Source organism: Gymnoscopelus braueri, assembly GCF_963280865.1.
Source record: "Gymnoscopelus braueri genome assembly, chromosome: 14".
NCBI lineage: Eukaryota > Metazoa > Chordata > Actinopteri > Myctophiformes > Myctophidae > Gymnoscopelus > Gymnoscopelus braueri.
This window is the reverse complement of record NC_137619.1, coordinates 31,206,619-31,229,491: the sequence shown is the minus strand read 5'-3', so window position 1 is coordinate 31,229,491 and position 22,873 is coordinate 31,206,619. Positions and strand designations below refer to the sequence as shown.

The 22,873-nt window shown below is 43.3% G+C and overlaps 1 protein-coding gene across 1 annotated transcript in view; it reads left to right on the top strand.

The window, feature by feature from the left end:
• Positions 1 to 21,051, top strand: part of LOC308100079 (coiled-coil domain-containing protein 6-like) — a 35,174-nt gene extending 14,123 nt beyond the window's left edge. The window contains exons 6-9 of the mRNA XM_080448978.1: positions 6,178 to 6,334; positions 7,650 to 7,750; positions 11,812 to 11,933; positions 19,455 to 21,051. Of these exons, the coding sequence (XP_080305104.1) occupies positions 6,178 to 6,334; positions 7,650 to 7,750; positions 11,812 to 11,933; positions 19,455 to 19,688 (614 nt within the window). The 3' untranslated portion in view covers positions 19,689 to 21,051. The remainder of the gene's footprint in view (positions 1 to 6,177; positions 6,335 to 7,649; positions 7,751 to 11,811; positions 11,934 to 19,454) is intronic.
• Positions 21,052 to 22,873: the final 1,822 nt, after the last annotated feature.

Sequence of the window (22,873 nt, the reverse complement as noted above, 5' to 3'; positions counted from 1 at the left end):
CCAGGCGATCAGTGCACAAGAAAATCGCCACCCGGACTGCGCAGTCATCTGCCTAGGCGACTTCAACCGGACAGACTTAAAAAAGGTCTTTCCCAAATTCCACCAGCATGTCGCCTGCAGTACCCGTGGTGACAATATTCTTGACCACTGCTACACGCCCTTCAAGGATGGATACAAAGCTCTCCGCCGCCCACCGCTAGGAAGCTCTGACCACGACGCCATCCAGCTGCTACCTGCCTACAAACAGAGGCTAAAAAGGGAGCCGGTCGTTGAGAAGGAAATCCGAATCTGGTCTGAGGACACAGACGCTATGCTACAATCCTGCTTCTACCAGACTGACTGGGGGATGTTTAAGAACGCCGCTGGGAATAACATCAACGAACTCTCAGACTCAGTCACTGGCTTTATCAGCAAGTGCATAGATGACATAGTCCCAAAAAAGACAGTTCGGATCTATCCCAATCAGAAACCATGGATGGACAGCGGAGTACGTGCACATCTGCATGAACGGGACGCTGGTTTCAAATCTGGCGACGTGGAAACGCGCAACACGACGCGCGCGGCCCTAAACAGCGCCATCAGGAAGGCGAAAAAGGCCTACACAAAAAAGATGCAAGACAAACTCAGCAGTGGCGACATCAGGAGCACATGGCAGGCAGTACACACCTTGACAGACTGCAAAACAAGAACCAGAAGCGAGGTGAACCCGCCTGCCTCCCTCCCCAACGAACTGAACACTTTCTACGGCCGGTTTGAGATCAGCTCCAACCGCGGCAGCCAAGCAGGGCCATCAGCAGCACCAGCAGAGGAGAACCCTCCTCTAACCATCTCGGAGAGAGAAGTGCGTACAGCCTTCACACGGGTCAACATCCACAAGGCAGCCGGACCTGATGGGATTCCAGGCCGGGTCCTTAAGACATGTGCAGACCAGCTGGCGGGTGTCTTCGCTGACATCTTTAACCTCTCCCTCTCCCTGGCTGTGGTCCCTGCAGGGTTCAAAATGTCAACCATTGTGCCCATTCCCAAAAAGGCCAAAGTGACATGCCTGAACGACTGGAGACCTGTTGCTCTCACCCCGATCGTCAGCAAGTGTTTCGAGAAACTGGTGAGGGAATACATCAGCTCCACGCTACCTGCCTCGCTGGATCCGTGGCAGTATGCATACCGCAAAAACAGATCCACCGACGACGCTATTGCCATGGCTCTCCACACCGTCCTCTCGCACATGGACAACAAGCTGCTGAAGGACAAATATGTACGTATGCTGTTCGTGGACTACAGCTCAGCATTCAACACCATTGTCCCAGCAATACTTGACAAAAAGCTCAGACACCTAGGGCTACACCCAAGCATGTGCGACTGGATACAGGACTTCTTGTCCAACCGACATCAGGTGGTGAGAATGGGCAGCATCACATCCGACCCCCTGACCCTCAACACCGGAGCACCCCAGGGATGCGTGCTGAGCCCTCTCCTCTACTCCCTGTACACGTATGACTGCATAGCCACACACGTCTCCAACACCATCATAAAGTACGCGGACGACACGACAGTGATAGGCCGAATCGTCAACAACGACGAGTCTGACTACAGAGAGGAGATCAAATCACTGGCACACTGGTGTCGTGAGAACAACCTCTCTCTTAACGTCGACAAGACCAAAGAACTGATCGTGGACTTCAGGAGGCCGCGGAGAGACCATGCGCCCATCCTCATCGACGGTGCTGCAGTGGAAAGGGTCAGCGAGTTCAAGTTCCTCGGAGTACACATCGAGGAGGACCTCAAATGGGAGACGCACTCCACACACGTGAGGAAAAAGGCTCAGCAGCGACTGTACTGGCTCCACCGCCTGAAGAAGCTCGGAGTAGGACGTCGCATCCTCAGGCTGTACTACAACAGTTCTGTTGAAGGCATCCTAACAGGCTGTGTCACGGCCTGGTACGGGAACTGCACTGCCCGAGAAAAGGTCAGCCTACAACGAGTAGTGCGATCGGCAGAGCGGATAATGGGAATCGAGCTCCCAGCGCTCCAGGAACTGTACAAAAAGCGGTGCGTGGTCAAAGCCAAGCGCATCATCAAGGACAAGCACCACCCAAGTCACAGACTGTTCAACCCCCTACAACGACCGCGACCGGGCAAGGGGCTCTACCGCAGTATCAAGAGTTCCACCACCAGATTTTGGTGTAGTTTCAATCCAACTGCTGTCAGAATGCTGAATGGGGCATAAGCCTGGATGAGTTCAGCAGCCTGACAGCAGGCGGCGCAGACTTTTCTGGCTCTTCCTGAACACACCTGTGGATTATACCAGGGACAATTACTTGGACTTTAGCCCCCCCCTCGGACACACCTGTGGACTACACCAGGTACAAATGACTTTTGTTGCACTCCCTCATGGAGCTACATGCGGATTATACTAGGGTCAGTCCACTCTAGGTGGACACGCACTGACCTTTTGCACCTTAATCCCTTGTATAACGCACTGACTTTTTTTGGGTCTTTTTATTGTGCTCCTTTTCCTCTAAGCACCTTAACGTCCTTTGTCTATCATGCACAGTATAAGTATAACATGCACAGTATACAATACATTGCTGCTATGCTCAGGCACCTTAGTTTAGTTTTTTAGTTTTTTTATTATCTCAGGTAATTTGTAAATATGTAGATAACTTGTCTGGCCTTCTGTTGCTCTCTTGTTTTTGATCTCCTTCCCACCTGCCCCCCACCCTCTTCTTCTCCCCCCCCCCCCTCTTCTTTCTATGGAAACTAACGTTGCGATGGGAACGATGTACAAAAAAGAATTTCACCCACTTTTTTACCTTGTAAACCTGTGATGTGACAATAAAACTGATTCTGATCGGCGCTTAACCGTTGGATTTAACGGCCCGTAGAACTACGGGCCCGGCGGTAAATGTGTTAAGCAGTGATGATGATTGTGTGGTCACTGTGGTTCTCTCACTTGTTGAACGCAAAAATGTAAAAGTAAATATAGTGTCCATTCTGAGATTGCTACTGTATGAACAAGGAGAGTTTCACCTGCTGATCGAGGAACTGCAGGATTATCCCCATCGTTTCTATGTTTATTTCATTGGCCCAGTTTGATGCTTTGCTGTACTGGAGGCACATTAAAAAGAAGACCACCACGATCCTAAACAGCGGCTGACAGTAGACACACACACACGTGAAGAGTATTATCCCATCTGAAAAGATGCGCCTTTCATCAATCCACAAGCTTCATTCTTCAGGGTAGGCTACAGTCTCAAAACACTGCAACATACAGGAAAGATGATGCGAAAAAGGCAGAAAACAAACCTGGTCCGAAACAATTAATGACAGCCGAAAAATTCGGAGGCAGTGGGTAAGCGTGATTGACACAACAGAAGGTCAAATTATTCTTTTTACGTGAAAGGTATTTCAGGCGAAAAATACGTACCAGTGTGCAAGCTCCTTTAGACTGTAAATCAACCTGCCATAGAGGTTGGTTTAACTGCTGACAAATTCCCAGAACTACAACTACAACTTATTTGTCTTGAGCTTTAATGGGAGTTGAGCTTAGTGAAGTGACGAAAATTAAATATTGCCGTGGCCTAAAGCCTGCACAGTTCCTGAACTTACTGAACTTTTATGTAATGTACAGTAATTTTGATGATTTGAAACTTGTTTGGCTTGACATAATATCAGCAAAGTCTTAAACCGTTTACATGTATGGGCTAGGGAGCCACAGCCAATTTGATTAATGCAGATTTATGCCTCAACAGGTATCAGGTTTGTCTGTGGATGGCCACTTATTTATGAAACATGAGAACATTTTGGGTCAGGTTTACAATAATCCAGCCTCGGAATTAAAACACGGACATGCGCTGCCTCGCTCGCACATACTCGGCCACACCCATCATGCTTGAAGCCAGGTGCCAAATCGCTACTGAGCTGGTCTCCTTCAAACGTCTCTGATTCTGCGGGGGGGGGGGGGGGGGGGGGTCAAGTCAGTCTCAACTGTCCTAATGGGGGGGGGGGGGTGTCAGTCTCTACTGCCCTAATAAACCTCCTCTCATCCTGCTTCAGTCGGGTGTCAGAGGAACACGACACCCATCAGTAATTGATACAGAGCTGAACAGAGCCCATGGAAGCCTGTGGCACTGAGAAGTGACTCTTAAGTTATCCTTGTGCGTCAACGGTTATTGCTGGGAGCACAGCACCACATTGCAGGGATTTCATTTTGCATAGGTTTTGAGTACAGATGGGCAGTCATTATTTTATTTTTACCAGATTAATGCACTCATTCTAATCTTGCTGGTGTCGCTGGTCATTTATAATTTCTGTGCTGATAAAAAGTTGTGATTGTAGGCTACTTTTATAGGTATTAGTAGGGTTTTATTGGTTCCAATACCTTAATACTGCTATAGATACACATTATAATTATAAAGTTTGTGGAAAACATATGAAAATAAGTAGCAGCTAGTTATTACTACTTTGGCGAGTGGACCAATTGCTATGAATAAATATCAGTGTGTCAATGATAGTAATTTCCGCTCCCTTTTATTGGCTTCCCGTTGCTGCCCGCACCAAGTACAAAACACTAAGGCTGACCTACAAGGCAGGCGAAAGCATAATGCCTTCAAGACTTGATCCAACCCTGCAACCCTTCCCGCTCTAACCTTCCCGCTCACTTACATCAGCCAACACAGGAATGCTGTCCGAGCCTTTCCTAAAACACCCTGGACAACGCTCCATACATCTTAGACTCTTCTCCCTTCTTCTTCCTAGACTGTGGAATAAACTCCCCATTGCAGTCAGAACTGCAGACCTTCGCCTTAGTCAGAAGACTCACCTCTTCAGACTCCACCTCTCCCCCTAGTACTTCACTCTCTTTGTATCCCTTCTTCATGCTAGTTTTTTACTGATCTTGGTTACTTGTTCTCTTGTTTTGTTTTATAATTAGTTTTTTGTTCTAATTTCACACTTGTAAGTTGCTCTGGATAAGAGCCTAAATGCCTAAATTGTAAATCGTGCCTTTGGCTGGTTCCTCCAAATATCAACCCTACCAATGCAGCATACTGTAGTTAAAGAATTGTGCTTTCAGAATGATTGCATACAAAGCCGAAAAGGAGAAAGCTTTACTCAAGTCTATGACTGCGTCTTCCAACATAACACTAGGCTACTGTGTCTGTGTACTGTGAACAGGAAGGGGACCTGCAAAGGTACCAAATTTGCGTGCGGTTCTCATCCCTGTTGTATATTAAAGAATCATCAGGCAATTATCATGACACTCTGATGTCTCAAAATAGCAATATGCTATATGAATTGAAGTCCATGTTCCCCTTTTTTTATATTCCATACACATTTTCCCTCCATCTTCCCCCATAATCCCAATTTCTGAAGTGTTAGTGGAGTTTGTTTTCTGGCCCTACCTATGACCCACTGTTGATTACAGACCAGGCTATTCTTAAGAAACTAGTTCTAACCCTACAGTACATCTTTATATAGCATTTAGAGTCAAGCCAAGACAACTTAATGTCTCGAGTCAAAATAGATGGCTGATCCATTTGCCATTCTTGCACTACCCTGTTTTTGCCACTAGAGGGAGCGGTCACTCTGACTTATAGGCCCAGTGTGTGCCACATGGTCCAAGGCAAGAAGCACACAACATAGTCACTGACAAACTGATGAAATCATAGGCTCTCTTACTTAATAAGTTGCTGTGTTATTAGAAGGCCCCTGTGACCCACTCTGACTGTGTGAATACTATTTTGAAATCGAGCAAAAATAAAACCCAGCCTGAACTGTTGACCAAAAAGACTAAAAAGTAAAAGAAACATGTCGACCGACACGTCGCATTACGAAAGTGACTTAAAAATGACAAAAATGTGTTACAGATACATACTCAGATTTGGTTTGGAAGATTAAGTACATTTTGTTACAACAGAGGCTATTCACTTGTTAACATTTTGTGGCAATGCTGTCGGCAAGTCGTAGACAGTATGAATGCTCAAAACTCAGCATGTCATGAGACGCGAAGTGCAACGCGTCGTCTCTCAAAACATACATTTCACTTTACATTCTAGTCTGTGCATGAATTTATTTGACCTATATCGTGCAGTACATGTACGTCTGAAACGAATCGTAGTGTGTGTATATATGTATGTATGAATTTTGACTACCTTCATGTGCATCTCCCTTCCACAGACACAGAGAAGCGCGCCCAATACATAGAGGAGGAACGGCACATGAGGGAGGAAAACATCCGACTCCAGAGGAAACTCCAGAGAGAGATGGAGCGCAGGGAGGCGCTTTGCAGACAGCTGTCAGAGAGCGAATCCAGTCTGGAGATGGACGATGAGAGGTACGAGGAGAGACGGTGGAGAGGGATGAGCGCAGGAAGGGAGGATTAGCCCATTAAGACCTGAGGCCGATTCTACAAATGTCCTCTGGATCCTAACGGTTTTCTGAAACACTTCTGTTGCTGTAATACCGTATCAGTGGTTCTCAAACTTTTTCATGTCAAGGACCACCCAAAATGATCTGTATTTGGCCGCGGACCCCCATCTTAGAATATTTAGGAACCCACCCCCCCAGAAGCAAAGATTTGAGTTACAAAATAATGTGTCGTGGAAGTGGATGCAGAGAGGTAGAGGGTGGGGGCTTAAAAGACCTGAGGTAGAGGGTGGAGGCTTAAACACTTTCTAGCCCCACTAGGGGCAGGGTCCTAAGGATGGTTATGTCAGTTGGTTTGACCGTCTTTCCATCCAATACTCTACTTCCAAACACAATATCACCAAGGGGGGTGATCCCTACCGATTTTGGTCACCCCATGACCCCAAACTCTTAAAAAGGAATACCAGCACTCACTTTGATCCTTTTAGGATTTCTTGTTTATTTAAATCATAAGTCCCAGCAGCAGATCAAACACGACGGACGTTTCGGCCCTCAGCGTGAATGTTTATAAGATTTACCAAGGATGCGTCAGTGCTTTGTCACTGTCATGCGACAATTGCAGACAACGCTACGTTGCAAGGTGTCAAAGACTGTCAGCACACACTGCTTTGGTTGTGTATTGTTTTATATTTATGTTTATTATTGTATTATAACTCAAGACAACATCAGGAACACAGTCAAACTTTATTATTTGCTCTAAACTCTGACAAGTGACTCTTCTTCTGTCACTTGACATTCTCTATCTCCCAAAGCCCCATAGTCCACAGCTGAGGCACCTAAGTACCATTACTAAGTCATCTAAGCACCATTACAGTTGAATTGAAGTGTACTCAATGCTGGCCAGCGAGGGCAGGGCAATTGTAGTCGGGAACTGTTCGAATCAATCAGACCTAGTGTGAAGTGTGAATCTGCCCTTAGGATGTTGGTCCAGTGGTTCAAACCACTTTGAACCACACACTGGTTGAGTGTAAGGAGCAGCATTGGCCTCTAGGTCCCTAAGTGGGGCTTTTAGATGTATTTTTTATGTTATTTTTTATCTTTAATGTTGAGTTCATTGTGATTTGATCTTTTTTCTTGGTATCAAAGTAACACATTGATGAGATTTTCATTTGTTCTTGATGTGCTGCAGCAAAGGAAACCTGCTGTTTTCACTTTTTAGGTAAAAATGAACTGAAAATGTGATGGAACTAATGTGTGTAACCCAGTTCATCTCATCCTGTCAGGTACTTCAACGAGATGTCTGCGCAGGGCCTGCGAGCGAGGACCGTGTCAAGCCCCATTCCCTACACCCCCTCCCCCAGCTCCAGCCGACCCATATCACCTGGTAAGTACAGTCAGACGGGACGCCCCAGGATCTTCGTCCTGTTACGCAACACCACGGCGGTGCATAAGTCTATAAACACGTCATGCACCTTTGATATCAAATTATATCATTTTATTGCACTGTAAAGGCACATATCTTTTTGATATGAAGTTGAACATTGCAAACCAAGTGTCGCTATCTAGCCTTCAATCTGAGCCACCCTGATCCAGTTTTCAGCATACAGCGTGACTGTCGCTAGGTCAACAATATGAACTTGCCTCCTATAGGCTTTGTTGCCCCCATTCATTGACTACTTCAGGTCTCCAAATCCAGGTCTGGCTCAAACAATAAGCCAGTCCCGAGTGTCCCATTGTCAAGGAGTGCTGAAAAGGATTGTCTTCAACCAAGTATTCCTCCTGTTACATAATTTAACTCCCATTTCATAATGAGTCGCATGTTGTCGGGATTCAAGTACCATTGTTGAAGTCTGTAGTCTATACGTTGCCAAACATTTTCTCAGCTCTATTAAATTGTAAAAACTGATCCTACCACACGTGTACGTTCATTATAGTTGTGTCCTTGGTCTATAACGAAGGACATCCTTGGTTATAGACCGTGTCTTAGTTACTGGCTGTGTTGTCCTCTGCTACAGTCGTCTGGAAAAATGATGACGTAAGGTGTGCCAGACCACCGTAAATAGGAGAGACATTTGGGGTCTTTCTTTACCTAGATTCAGAAAGTGTGGAACCATGTTAGTGGAATATGACAACAGTCTCTTATGCAGGAAGGTCCCATCTTTTGGTGCATTATTGAGGTGCTGTTCCGGTGTCTGGCATCAACTATTAACTTGTGTAGAGGTCTGGTGACAGAGAAGGCCATGGTCCATGGTTTACTTATTTGTTCATCAAACCATTCAGTGACAGAGGGATTGTCATCCTGAAAGTCCCATGGGAATGGAGTAAATAGGTTCGTATGAACTATTGGAATTCTCCCTGCCTTCTTAGAAGTTGGATAGAGCAAATCCATGCCATTAGAATGTACTGCACACTTGAACAGAGCCACAGGTGTGGATTCCATATAAATACACCAACACGTAAAAAGTCTGAAAACTGCATGGCAACTGCTTTCTCAAAGATCTTAGAAACACAGGGAAGATTAGATTTAGTTCTGTAGTTGGCAAAACTTCCCGAATCAAGTGTAGGCTTATTAACCCATTAACACATTGACTGCCAATCACGTAGATCTACGCGAACCGCTTTAAAGCCGCCACGTGCCAATCGCGTAGATCTACGTGAAGTGAAAAAAAAAATATATATATATATTTTTTTTTTTAATGTTTCTTTTTTCCAATTTCACCCAAAGACCAAGGAGATATGATTAGTTGAAGATCTAGACTCCTATCCACTTCCTTGTTAACTTAAAACTTAGAAAATGCTGTATTTCGGCTCCTGAGTACTTTTTTTTTTCCAAAACTCTGGCACTGGCTAAAAAAATATGAAATAATTCTGGCAGTCAATGTGTTAAGACCTGAGACCCGATTCTACAAAGGCCTTCTAAATCAGTAGTTCTCAAACGTTTTCGTGCCAGGTACCCCCAAAATTGTATATGTATTTGGCTCGCAGCGTGGCACGAAGGACTGTGGCACATAGCCTGCCACCAGAGACAGATCGATCATATCGAGCAATGAGGCACCAACCAGGGCTAGGACCTCCTTATGTAGTGTAGTTGGGATGGGGTCTAAAAACGGTTAAAGTTCAATTGTTAAAGTAAATTCAGAGGTAGAAAAATGGTCCAGATATACATCAGGCAGTGCAACCATCAACAAAGGCTCCTATGTCTGAGGACAGACCGGTACAGGTTGAGGGGAGGAGGTTGCACATTTTGTTTTTAATCATTTGAATTTGATCATTAACCACTTAATATACTTTGCAGGGATGCAACAGTTGATCAAACTAATTGATTTAAACAATATAAGAAATGACCACTACTTCACCAGTACTAAGGAATAAAGTTGATTGAAATGTTGTATTATCACTAAAAAACGAATAAAAAGATCTTGAAAAGAAATGTTGTATTATCTGGGCAGTACCCTATAACAAATAAAAGTGTCTGTAATGATTTCTAGTTTGGATGGGAAAGACTAAGGCAACTCAATTGAGTTATAGTTCAGTTTAGGTCTAGGGTTCACTATCAGGCTGCAGTTGAAAATAGCTGCAACTACACCTCCTTGGCTTGCGTCTCGAGTAATATGGGTATTAATATGACTGGGGGAGTCGATGCATTTAGACTAAACATATTCTTCCTGAACCAACCATGTTTCTGTTAAAGGACAACTGTGTGTTGTCCTTTAACAGAGTGTTATTTCTGTGTTGTCCTTTAACAGAGTGTTATTTCTTTTTCATTTACTGCTTTCTAGAGTTTTAGCAGTTCTGTCTGGTAGCTAAATATGCTTTTTTTACACAATAAAAAAAGGTCCTGTGGTCTTTGGTGGCCAGATGTGAGTTATTGGGGGCTAGAAGAGCTACTGTAAATAATAATAAAGAAAACGCTGGTTATCGTGTAAAAAATATATATTTAGCCACCGGACAGAAAATTGCTAAAACTGTAGAAAGCAGTAAATTAAAATGTTTTAACACATCTTTTATTTACTTTAATTACAATCAAAAAACATAAACCTTGGTTGTAAAAAACTAAGTTGTCCTTTAAGACTAAATAAATCAACATGATGGTCTGATATTATATTGTTTACTAATACACCATTCAGAGATTTAATGTCTGGGAGTCCTCATTTAATTATCTTATCTTGTGGTGGTACTGCAGTGGTGTCAATTAGACTCCTTTTCTGTTTTCTTTTAATTCAATATATTTAAGTGGTCGAACAATAATCTCCATTAAGCTCCACAGATGCTGCAGTAGCGGTCATCAGTAGTTAGTCATCAATGTTGGTGACCTGGTTTGCATGGTCTCATCAGCTGTCCTCCTTAGCAACTGACTGAACCCATGGCAACCAGACTGAGGGTTTACATACACTTTGTGTGTTAAATACATGATTTCTATGAGAGGGAGTCTTCCACAGAAACTGACTGTAGGCATGGCAACCAAGCTGAGGGTTGACATACACCGGGTGTGTTTGTAAATGATACTTCTGTGAGAACAAGAGAGTCGCTCTCAGTGCCATTCCCTTTGGAACGAAGCAGAATAATTCATTTAGCAAACGTAATGGGAAGTTATGTATTATCAAAACAATGTGAATAATAAACATTTAAAATAAGTAGCCTTCATGCCAACATATAGTAATTTTTACATTCATGTGGCTGCTGCTTAATAAAATAAAATAATAGTAATATAATATAATGTCAACTTTAACTGGCAAGCTTGGTGCCTATGACCTAGTCACTTTGAAGCCACATTGTTGGTTTTTGGGCTTATTTGTCTTCGACTTTAAGACATTTTAGAGATTTTAACTCCTGAATATAAGTAACCCTGGTGGATTACCAATTCCTTTTGTGGTGAGTCCATTGGCCATGGCATGCAGAGTGCTCAAGCTATCAAATTTACAAATTTCCTTAATTGTTCCATCCCAAATGGTCTCAAAGTAGCCTAGTTGCCACGCAGCCAGCTACTGATGTGAATGTCAAATGGAATTTATGTGTGCCATTGCATACATTGTCATGAAAGAGTAGGCAAGTGGTGCCTCTGGGTATGTAGTGTGTGTGTGTGTGTGTGTGTGTGTTATCCCCTGCAGTTGCCTTAATTGTGCAAAACAAATTATCCACAGGTGGTTTGACGTCATTGCCATTGAGTTTTATGGATATTGAGTGAGAAACCCTGGAACATGAGGAATTCTGTGCCATAGCTCTCATACAATATCTTAATCATACAGTTGTAAAATCACATGTGTATGGAATCATAAATGTTTATAAGCTGCTGAACCAAAGTCAACATCATCCACCCTCCCTCATTGTTTTCACCATTTGTCCTAGAGCACTGTAAAGACATTGGCACTGTGTAATTGCCTGTATTATGGCACCTACTGTAAGTTTTGACGTGACTCCAACTCTGTCCCTCTTGCCTCATCCCAGGTTTGTCGTACGGCAGCCACACAGTTGGCTTCACCCCCCCGGCCACTCTGTCCAGAGCCGGCATCTCCCACTACAATGCACCCGCTCTGCACGTCCACGGAACCTCCGGCCACGCCGTAGCAGTGAGTACCCCGTCCAGTTTGCAAGAGCAGTGAATATACAGGGTCCCTTCATTCCCGCAGTTGTACTGTCTAAATATGTTCCTGTAAAGACACATTTTTCCCCCTTTGAATATTCTATTTATCCATTGAAACATAACCTTTCCGGCCAAGTTAGTGAGTGTGTGTCTACAGTAGTGTTTGAGCAACCAGCATTTTCAGTGCTTCTGGCTCTGCCATGATACTGTAGTTCCAGAACCATCATTGAGAGGGAGTTTAGTACAAAGTTCTAATGGAATTGGGTTCATATAGTTGAAAAGGAGAAAAGTTCTGAGTTTCAGGGAAAGTTCCTGCGATCGAGAAGGTGGTAACCACTAACTCCACAGGTGTTTATTGTTGTTGTCTTTTAGCACTCATTCACATAGTTTCAATAGAGATTCCCATTTTCTTTCTTTCTTCTGCTCCTAGCATTTTATGTCATCCCGGTAGCATCCTTGACAAAAGAGGGAGGGGGTATTTGTTCTGTTCTGCTGCCTCTTATTCAGCGGGGAAACCTGGATGACTAATGCATCGCAGGGCGACATCTCGGATCACAATTCTTTCACCGTGCATTGTCCTCCGCAGGGCCCCGCCCTCCTTTTTCTACCATCCTGCAGAGAATTCCTTGCAATGGGGAAAACGGGGTCAATCTGTGCGCAGATGCATTGTTTTGGCTTACCTCGTAGAATAGCACACTTTGGAGCATTTATCAGATTAGGGTGGTGCCAAAGCCAATGTCCTTCTGCTCTAGATGCAGTTTGTATTGATCCGTTTAGATATGGAGGTGATAGCCGACTCGTCTAACCCCCATATTATATATATAAAACCATATTATGGTATATAAAAACCATATATAAAACCAGGGAGAGAGTGAGAGTGCAAGTGAATGTGTGACATAATAGTTAGTGTACTGTGTCTTTTGTTTCTGTTTATCTTATCTCCATCCACTATCACTCTTTTCTTTGTAGTGGAATTATGGGTTGTCCATAAACTTTCAATATCAGCCCTTCTTATTATGTTCTTATGTAACCATCCGTCTAGCTGGTGTTGTCAGTCAAGGCAATCATCAATATAACAAATATTGTCCAATGAATTAAATGATGGGGGGCGACATGGCTGAGGCTCATACCACATGGGCACAAAATGCTGTCTTCATCGTGTCCTCGGTTCAACTCCCTGACGTGGATGTGTCATTCTCCTGTCTCTCTCATACTGACACTATTGAATAAAGAAGAATAGAAATACTAGAAAAGATTATGGCTCACATTGTACAAAGTGGATTCCAAATCAGTCCGGGAATCAGAGATTATGTTTCAGCGTGTGTGTGTGTGTGTGTGTGTGTGTGTTTGTGTGTGTGTGTGTGTGTGTGTGTGTGTGTGTTTGCACAGCTAATCTCGAAAACACCTTAGTGATTAGCGTCAATTTGTGCACCAAGGAAGAGACTACACAATGTTTCAAATCAACCTCATGGTGGCACTATTCAGGCTGCTATACTTTTGGCCATATAACTCTTGAACGCTAGGTCGCACAATCTAAACTATTTCCCTGGATTCCTTGGATCATGCTAAAACCCCCATATGGGCCATTTTTGCTACTCCTCCAGATTTGGTCCAAAACTCAAACCGTTGATGAAGGACCGAAGGTGTGGCTGTCCGTCTGCGAGCAGCTAATCTCTGGCACCGTTGGCCCAATCGCAGCGAAACTGTGCACACACATTCCCTGGATGCCAGAGGAGAACCTCTGCCCCAAATTGTTCAGATCAGCCTTTTATAGCGCCACCAGGAGGCCGACTTTTGTAAAACAATATTTTTTTATATTACTCCTTCAGAATGTGTCCAAACCTCACGGAAATCGGTACACAGTATCTCTATAGTCATGTGATCAAGACGGAAGTGTCAGATCTTTCATATTCCTTCCTGATTGGCTAAGATTGGCTTCCAAAGTTTGCAGGATTGGTGTATTTTGAACAAAATGCCTCAAATCGTGTGTGTGCTTGACGTGGAATTTTGCACGCACATTCCCACTAGGCCAAGGAAAAAATGCCACCCTTTTCACATTGGCCTATTATAGCGCCACCAGGAGGCCACAATAACCTACCTGACCTGGCGGAGACCAGGTCAGGTCTAGTTTTGAATGCATCATCCGACAGACCCCACATTGAATCACCCATTGAGGGGCCTCTAAACAACGCTTAGCGATTTCACTTGGACCCATAGAGGTCACCATAAAGGCTACAAATGTCACTGTTGCAGGAACATGATTTTTTTCTCTTTCGTTACAAATGATCTCTTGGGAGTCATGACGGAGAGCATCACAAACTGGTTTTGAGATTGCATACTGTTGACTTAAAGGACGACTTCACCGCTTTTCAACCTATCTTCATATAATAGGTCCTCACTAATACTCATGATAAAATGGTACAATTTTTTTCTACTCGGTCTGTGTCTCAGAGGAGGGCTGTGGACAGTTCAGAGTCCCGTCTACCAGTGACATCATCAATGGGGAATCCAAGCTAATAGAAACTGCAGGCTTTCTATTCCTGGAAAGTTGCAATGCAATAAAAGAAGCCATTGTTCTCGTGTTAACACAAATCTAAATAAAAATGTGAAATCTTGTTGGGAAAAGAAAATCATGCCTAACGATGATGTCACTGGTAGACAGGTTTCTGGACTGTCCACAGCCCTCCTATGAGACACAGACCAAGTAGAAAAAAATTGTACCATTTTATCATGAGTATTAGTGAGGACCAATTATATGAAGATAGGTTGAAAAGCGGTGAAGTCGTCCTTTAATGTTTGACTTTAAATGAGTGGGAGGGGTCTATTTATTACAAAGAATGCCATATTTCCTGAACGCAACATCCATTAAACTCCTAATTGGAATCTCATGCTGAGGGGCCTCTATAGAGCGCACCTCCAAAAGCACTTTCATTTCTGCCATAGGGGCGCCACAAATGCGAAACTTTGTACTGTATGGCATAGAAATGCTTTTTCCCCCCGCAGCTACCTTGGGTCCTGACCAAGCGGCAACCATGCCTTCTTGAAAATGAAGCCAATGAGAAAGTCGATAAACACACGCTGCAGTTATCATTAAAGGTGTTGCTATTTCCCCCTTGCTGGCTGCAGAAGAATTACCATGCCATTGATTACAATGGGGATTTGATATGTGTTATTGTAAATTATGGTCACATCAATTAAAAAATTCATGATAAAGTAGGGTATGCTTCTAATGAGCGAAAACCCGCCCTCGCTGCCCTTCTAGCCAATAGCATTCATTTCGGGTTGTTTTCTGGAAATTCCAAGATGAATTGAATTACATTACATTACATTACATTACAGTCATTTAGCAGACGCTTTTATCCAAAGCGACTTACAATAAGTGTATTCAACATAGGTAGGGAACGAAAACTACTAATCACCAGAAGTCTTTAGTGCATTTTCTGCAAAAACAAGCAACCAAGAGTATACCTAGCGCTAAGGTAAAAGTGCAATATATCAGCTACCTATTTCCTTAAACAGATGAGACAAAATAGCTAAGTCAAATGAGCATGAGCTAAAACAATTAAGTGTATCGACTAAACAAGATCCAATAAACAATACAACAATAGAAAACAAGCGTTCGTACAACTAGTTAACAACAAGTAGGTCAGGCAGAGAGGAAGGGTAGTGTTTCCTGAAGAGGTGGGTTTTCAACCTGCGGCGAAATATAATTAGCTGAAAACAGTCTTCAAAACGTGTCTGTAGAAACCAATGGGTGACGTCACAGCTCCCTTCGTCCATAAAACATGAGAAAGCTGATGTTCAGCTGAAAAAAGTAACTTTTGGACACAAATACTCTGTAACTTGATTGATTGAGCGAAAACGAGAGAGAACTCATTGCATACATTTCATGGTTTGGATATTTCGCTTTTCCGTTTTTAGCCAGCAAGAGAAAAATGCTGAGTTTGACTTTCTGGGTTAAGTAAGGCTTATACACTTATAACACACACAGAAGAATAGCCCCTCTCTGACTCAACTTGACAAGTCTCTTGTCACCTTTCATTAAGCAATAGAAAATGTCCACGTCTCTCTCTCGGCCTGAGAATCCTTCCTAGTCTGTGCGTATTCAGGTCACTGGATCCCATCATGTCTAGATCCAATCTCAGACAGACACTAGAATCTACCATTAGGAATGCCTTGCTCCTTCAGATAATGTGGCCTGTTAGATTTTTTTTTGTACGTCCACAAAACCAGTATGATTTATTTATCAGTCCTATGCCCTCCACAACTGTCACTGTTACATTTGGTAATGTAGTGGAGAATTACCTCTAATGACCAGTCTGGTGAGACTATTCATAGCCCTGTTCTCTGTCTGCCATGCCGTTTCCAGTTCTCCCGTCCAAAGAGACACTAAACGTACAAAATGGGTTAAGTAGCATGTCAGCCCTCCATTCTGCATTATATCTACAGTACATGTGTACAGTATTCTCCATCAATTTAGCAAAATCATTTCCAATATTGTCATTAAACTTTCAGGGCAACTCCTTGTCAATGGATTGCATTGTGGATGTCAGGATCCACATGGGAACGGCGTGGCTGCATGTGGATCTCAGACTTTGTGTCCAGCCTGTGATCAGTCAGTTGTCTTGACGTGTCTATGACATCACAAAATCTAAGTTAAATATGTTAAGGTAACCCATTAAAACCAGGAAAGCATCTGTGTAATTTTTGATTTTTGCGTTGGCTATTCAAAAATAGCAGATATACAAGCTCACAGCCTCACAGCGAGTCACTTAGTGCCGTGCTGCGAGCTTGTTCATCTGCTATTTTTGAACATGTTTGAAAAATCTTGAAAGGGTGAGAACTACTGATTCAGAAGGCATTTGTAGAATCGGCCTCAGGTCTTAAAGAAAACTCAACTTGATCAAAGTCCCTTTGACTTCCATGAAAAAAATGTAGCTGATCGGTACTACTGATTACTCCAGACGGACACACACACACACACACACAGAGATGGACAGTCCCTCTTACAGACGGCTAGCCTCCTACAGAGCCACGTCATATAAAGGGGAACGGGGTGCCGTAATGACTTAAATTTGTACATTAATGACTTAGGGTGCGTTCGGAAATTGCGCACCGGAGCGCACTCGCCTATTAGTTTGTATTGGCCAGTGCGCTCAGTGCTTAATAAAAAACTATACCCTCAAATATTATACAACATACCCTTGGACAGAGGGTAAGATTTGCCCTCAAGGCATTTCATAAGCGTCCCACATTGATATGGTATAGTCCAGGTCAGCTTGTTCCCTCTGTCACTGCTAGGACCACCCGGGAGTTAACCCAGGTCACAGCTCAGTCTGAGGGGATCACACGCTCTTTTTTTTCCCCCTCCTTCTTCCCCTCCAATCTTTTCCCATACTTGTCTTATTTCTTCCCTGTTTCGTTTTTTCCTTCTTCTGGTCTATGGTAACAATGTTCCATGATGTATTCACTTCATCTGCCTGTCAAAACCACAACAGTAGACCACATACCCAGCAACAGTGGACAGCAAAATACCAGAATAGATTATACAGTGGTGTCAAGCCATGATAATGAATTGCGGGATTGTGTGAATACTGTGCTTCTCTGGCATTTCAGTCATTAATTTCCACAGGTTAAAAAGTCGACTGTGACAGTTAATCGAACTACCGGTAATCAATTTAATCAAAAAGGGAGGGTCTAGCCATCTACAAGAGGGTGTCTTGTGTCCAGAGCTAATCATGCAAACACTGCTAGTAGGCTACAGAAGTACCATGACTAATGTTTTTTCCTCAAACATAGTTATTTTCATGGAAGTCAAGGGACTTTGATCAGGCTGAGTCCTTGCCCAAATTTATAGTCTTATGTCACAGATGAGTGACATTGATGACGAGATTCATTTCTATAATGGAATCCCGAGATCCACATAATTTGAGTTTATATACAGTAGCTTTGTCTGGTGCCTGGATTTCCACTTTTATCAGACCGTATCTCAAGTAGATTAAAACCTGTTACAGTATATAGAGAGACTATGTCAAACTGGGTCCATCATAGACCAAAACAGAGTGTTAAAAATAGTCTCTTGATTATGGCTCTGCCCACCTTGTTTAGGAGCTGTGCAGTCTACTGTTCTCCATTTCTCTCAGCCTTGAAAGAAAGATAAGCTTAATGACTAGTGCCAGCTGGCTGTTATTGGAGCAGCCACTTGTTACATTCTTAGACCTTGTTTTTATGCATTTTTGTTATTTTTTGTTTTATCCTCGTCTTACATTACTGTTCTTTTATCTGTTAATTATGGCATTTTTGTGTTTTCATATGTATGTATACTAGTTTTCTATTCAGAAAAGTGTTGTACAAATTGAGGTTGTGACATGTTTAACCTCCCATACTGTAAGAAGTTAGGGTTAGGGAGTCAAGTGTGTAAAATAAATAAACACACACACACACACACACACACTACAGACGGATGGAACACCTACGACATTTATGAGGCCATCGTAAGATGTTCCATGAATATTTCAACAGGAAGGATGATGGCCTAATAAGGTGTGAATTATTACGCCTTTATCTAGTTATTTATCAATCGTATTCGTCCTTTATGAGCTTGCATTTTGTACCTGCTGTAAAGTTTGTCCAGCAGGCCTGTGCCAGTCTGCCATCATGACTCATGACATGTAGTCAGGTGTCAAGGACACTTTTATAGATGTTTTGGTTGTGTGGAATTACAATAGTCCATTTGGCGAGACATCTTGCTCCTTTGCTTCATTGATTAGAATATTATCATCCAAAAATAGCCTAATTGAAAGTCACCCTTTTGGCACATAAAGGAATGCAAACAAAGCTAAATTCTGGCAATTCATATTGATTACGCTATGTAAGTCAAAGAGAAGGCTATTTTTGGATTATCCATTTCTAATCAACAGAGCAAGATATCTCACCGATTGGACTAGTTGCATGACAAAGTAACTACACATCCCAAACATCTATCAATGTGTCCTTGTTCATTAAGTGTTATTGGCTACAAATCAAGCGCAACCATTTCACCATGTCAGGATACCAATTTTATCCAAATTCGTGAACTGTGTTGCTGTTGTCCAGAATGGGAAATATTAGGTTTTTACAGCGTTGCCCCCACCCCATCTCGTAACATGGTCACTTCCCTCAAATGGAGTGCAAATTAGATTGAAAGGCAAATGACTCTCACCATATCCCACAAATTAGATTGAAAGGCAAATGACTTTCACCATATCCCAAACTACAAGCCGTGACCCAGCAAGAGCCCAGAGCTCTGCAATATTTGGGCTAGGGCTTAAGGCCAGCAGAGAGCGAGACGCACGCACACGCGCACACACGCAATAGACAGACCCTGTTTACCAAGACCACAGAATGCATGATGCTTGCAACGTAACCAGCATAAATCATGCAAGATGCACCACTGACGCTCTTGTAATCATCCGTCATTTTTGTATCTCTCTTTACCCTCCCTCTCTTTGTTTCTCGCCCCCAACAGAGGCCGTCCCCGCGAAGAAGCGCCAGTCCCGACAAGTTCAAACGTCCGACGCCCCCGCCTTCCCCCAACACGCACTCGGGGGCCCAGCACCTTCAGCAGCCCCAGCTGCCCCCGCCAGCCCAGCCCATGGTCCAGTCCATGTCCTCCCCGGCAGCTATGTCTCAGCACGTGGCAGCCTCATCGGTGGTCGCGATGCAGCAGCAGCCCCCCTCCAGCTCCTCCTCCCAGCCTTAAGCCCACACGCGGTCTCTCTGCTCATCGCGTGTGAGCGCCCGCCTGTGCGCCACCGTAATGCCTCGACCGCTACTGCAACAACGGCAGCAGCAGCTTCCATCATTACCGGCCCTGGGAAGTTGAAGTCTCTTACTACTCTACCAACTCGACACACAAACACACACATACTGTACACACACAAAGTATAAACGGAAGCTTTGACAGTTTGGGCGAAAGGAAGAAGAAAGAATGAAGTTGGCCTACTGGAATTTTGGCACTGATCAGTCCAGCGCTTTGCGAGATTAGTTCTGAAAAACACACACACACACACACATCCCTTATAGACGGCTAGCCTCCTACAGAGCGAAGCCGTAAAAACAAAAAAGAACTGGCAGAACCCTCTCCCCACACACACTCCCCAGGAGAGAAGCTAGCCTAGCTACTCTAAAAAAGGCATGGACCGACAGAAAAAACAGCCGCTTCTGGGATTTATCTGTTCAACTTCCTGTCCTGTACATGCATTTTATTTTTTTATTATTTTCTCGTTTCATCGATTACATTTCTTTGCTTGGGACTGTTGCCAATTGGAAATGTTCTGACGCTTATGAGGTAGCACAGATAACCGTCTCGTGGTGATGTTTTCTTTTTCTTTTTTTTCCTTCCCCCCGAGTGGTCAAATGATCGATGGACGGAGTTATGGATAGATGGATGGATGGATGGAAGGACAGACAGACATGTGATGGACAGACAGACAAACGCGGTCAATCCTTTCCATGCCTACATTGCCACACTTCATTGCAGTAATGTGCTCCACTCCAGCTCACCCCGTCTCCCACCACCTTTTGTGTCAGAACCGATGTAAAGCGATTGGCCCACAAATTACACACAGCTTTCATAAGTAAGAGATAGCATTCATGACCGCTCAACTTTGATGGGAGTAACTCCATCATAGGGCATTGATCAAAAGGAGCTAGTGACACTATACGTCAATATTTTGTTTCCAAAAAATGATTCAGATGGCAATGCTGCTCTTCAGTAGGAAGTCATTAAAAAATGTAATAAAAAAAAAACAATGACATAATCGAGGACGGACACTGGTACATAAACCACAGATAAATGTCGCCTTTTGAGGTGTTTAAAATGTAGTCTGAGGTGTTGCAACTTAGTCATGTACTCCTGTCTCTTCTCAGCTCTTCGCTCTCTCTTTATCTCTCTGGTGTAGTTCTGAAAGCTTCTATCATCATCCCTATGGATATTCCTCATCACAAAAAGAAAAAAAATCGTAATGCTCTTTACACTAAATATACATACTGCTAAAACATTCTAAACGAATGGTACTGTTGAACTTAATTTCTATGTATGATTAAAGCTCTTGAGAAGACGACTTTACTTGTGTTTTTGCATGCATGTTTCTGTATCTGGGTAGAGTTTATATACTGTGTATGTGATGTGAGAGCTGCCAGTTACTGTTTGAAGCACAGATTTTTTTTCGTGTGTGTAGATTATTTTTTTAGTTATAGATTATATGATTTATACTAAAATGTATGATTGTTTACATCAGAGTAAAGCCCTGGTGCATGAGCTTTCTTTTGGGATATTTGATTCCATATTGTAACCCACTCCTCTGGGGATATCCTGATTCTAAACTTAATTTGATGGCAAATGAACGTGGCCCACAAAACCGTATCGAAGTTAATGCAGCATATTTGGAGAAGATATAAGATCATCATGAGGAATAAGTACCAATATGATGAAGAATTTGGCCCAGCATGAGGAAAAGGAAAGTTTGTCTAAGATACCTTTCACTGACGGGTGTCAGGTGTTAGCATTGAGCAAGGCTGGTGTTCCACTTTCTGTAAAGTGGTATAGAAAAAAATCCAGTTCTCGTAAGGGCCCTTCGGCATTACTTTAACTTCACAGGGTACATTTTAATCCTCTTTCTTTCTGTCTAGCCATGGAGAGAGGCCGATACTGAAGAAATATATCTCGGACTCTGGCTGGCCTTCTTCAAGCCACTGCAGCGATGTTAATCTACTCTCACACAACTATTTCATGTGCTGTAAATCTCCTACCCTGGTCCATTTTCTTTCACTTTCACACATAGCACCTTGCTTCGCCTCTGGCCGACAGCCCGTAGCCAACGTCAGTCATTTCCTGGCCCAACCTGGTTTAGACTGGCTCAAACCGGTTGAAGGTCGACCGAAGGCCTCACATGACTGTTCTCCCCTGGACAGTTTCGTGTGATAAAGTTTTATAATGGGAGTGCAGTAACCCCACGATGGCAGTGGACCAGCCAGGGATGGGAACCTGTCCAGTGCCCAACATGCTAAGCCATCAGGTCACTGCCGTTTACGAGGAACCACCAAGCATTCACATAATGCTGCAACTATCAAGTATCTTCTTAGTAATTATTCTATCAATTACTTTTTCGATAAAACGAATAATCGAGAAGCATGTGACAAAGTTACACAATTGATTGATCTGATTAATCACCTAAGCCCTATTTTATGTCGTACAACAGTGTCGCGCAAAAAAGCCAAGTTTGTGCGTCTGCTATTTTCACTATTTAAGAAAAAATATTATTTTATCGATTAAATCAATGAGTTTATATGTTGCACCCCTACATTCACTCGACGGTTGAACCACAACACAAAGTTGACCCAAAACTCTTACATAAGTACAAGATTTGCTGAGTGCAGATACAACTGCATGTGTGTGGTGTTTCTGCTATGACAGGATTTTTGTTACAGTCCTGGCCTGCAACCTGAACTAATCCCAGCAGGAATCTGAACTGGAGGTTCAGTGCGTCCATGCTGGGTGTTTGAGCGGCCTTCGACCACCACAAGCTTCATCGGGGAACCAGCACAGAGGTTTATCCACATGGTAGGCTCTCGCTGTGCGTTTACGCCTGTCGAGCCTCTTACCCTGGCAGGTTTCGCGGAAGGTACGTAACTACGCAGCAGGACGCTACTCCTCCGTGCTCAATGTTGCAGATGTGCAGACAGATGAGCACTGGGAGAATATTTCTATAAATATTTAGAAATCAAAATCGCAGATCATTCTTCATGTAAAGCTGCAGGGATGCAAAGGTGTGTGTGTGTGTGTGTAGGCTATTCTATGTGGAACCAGGAACATCCGAGGATCTGTATCCCTGAAGCTATAGTCAGACTGGTTGCGACCGGAATTGAGAAGAGCACATGCTTCAG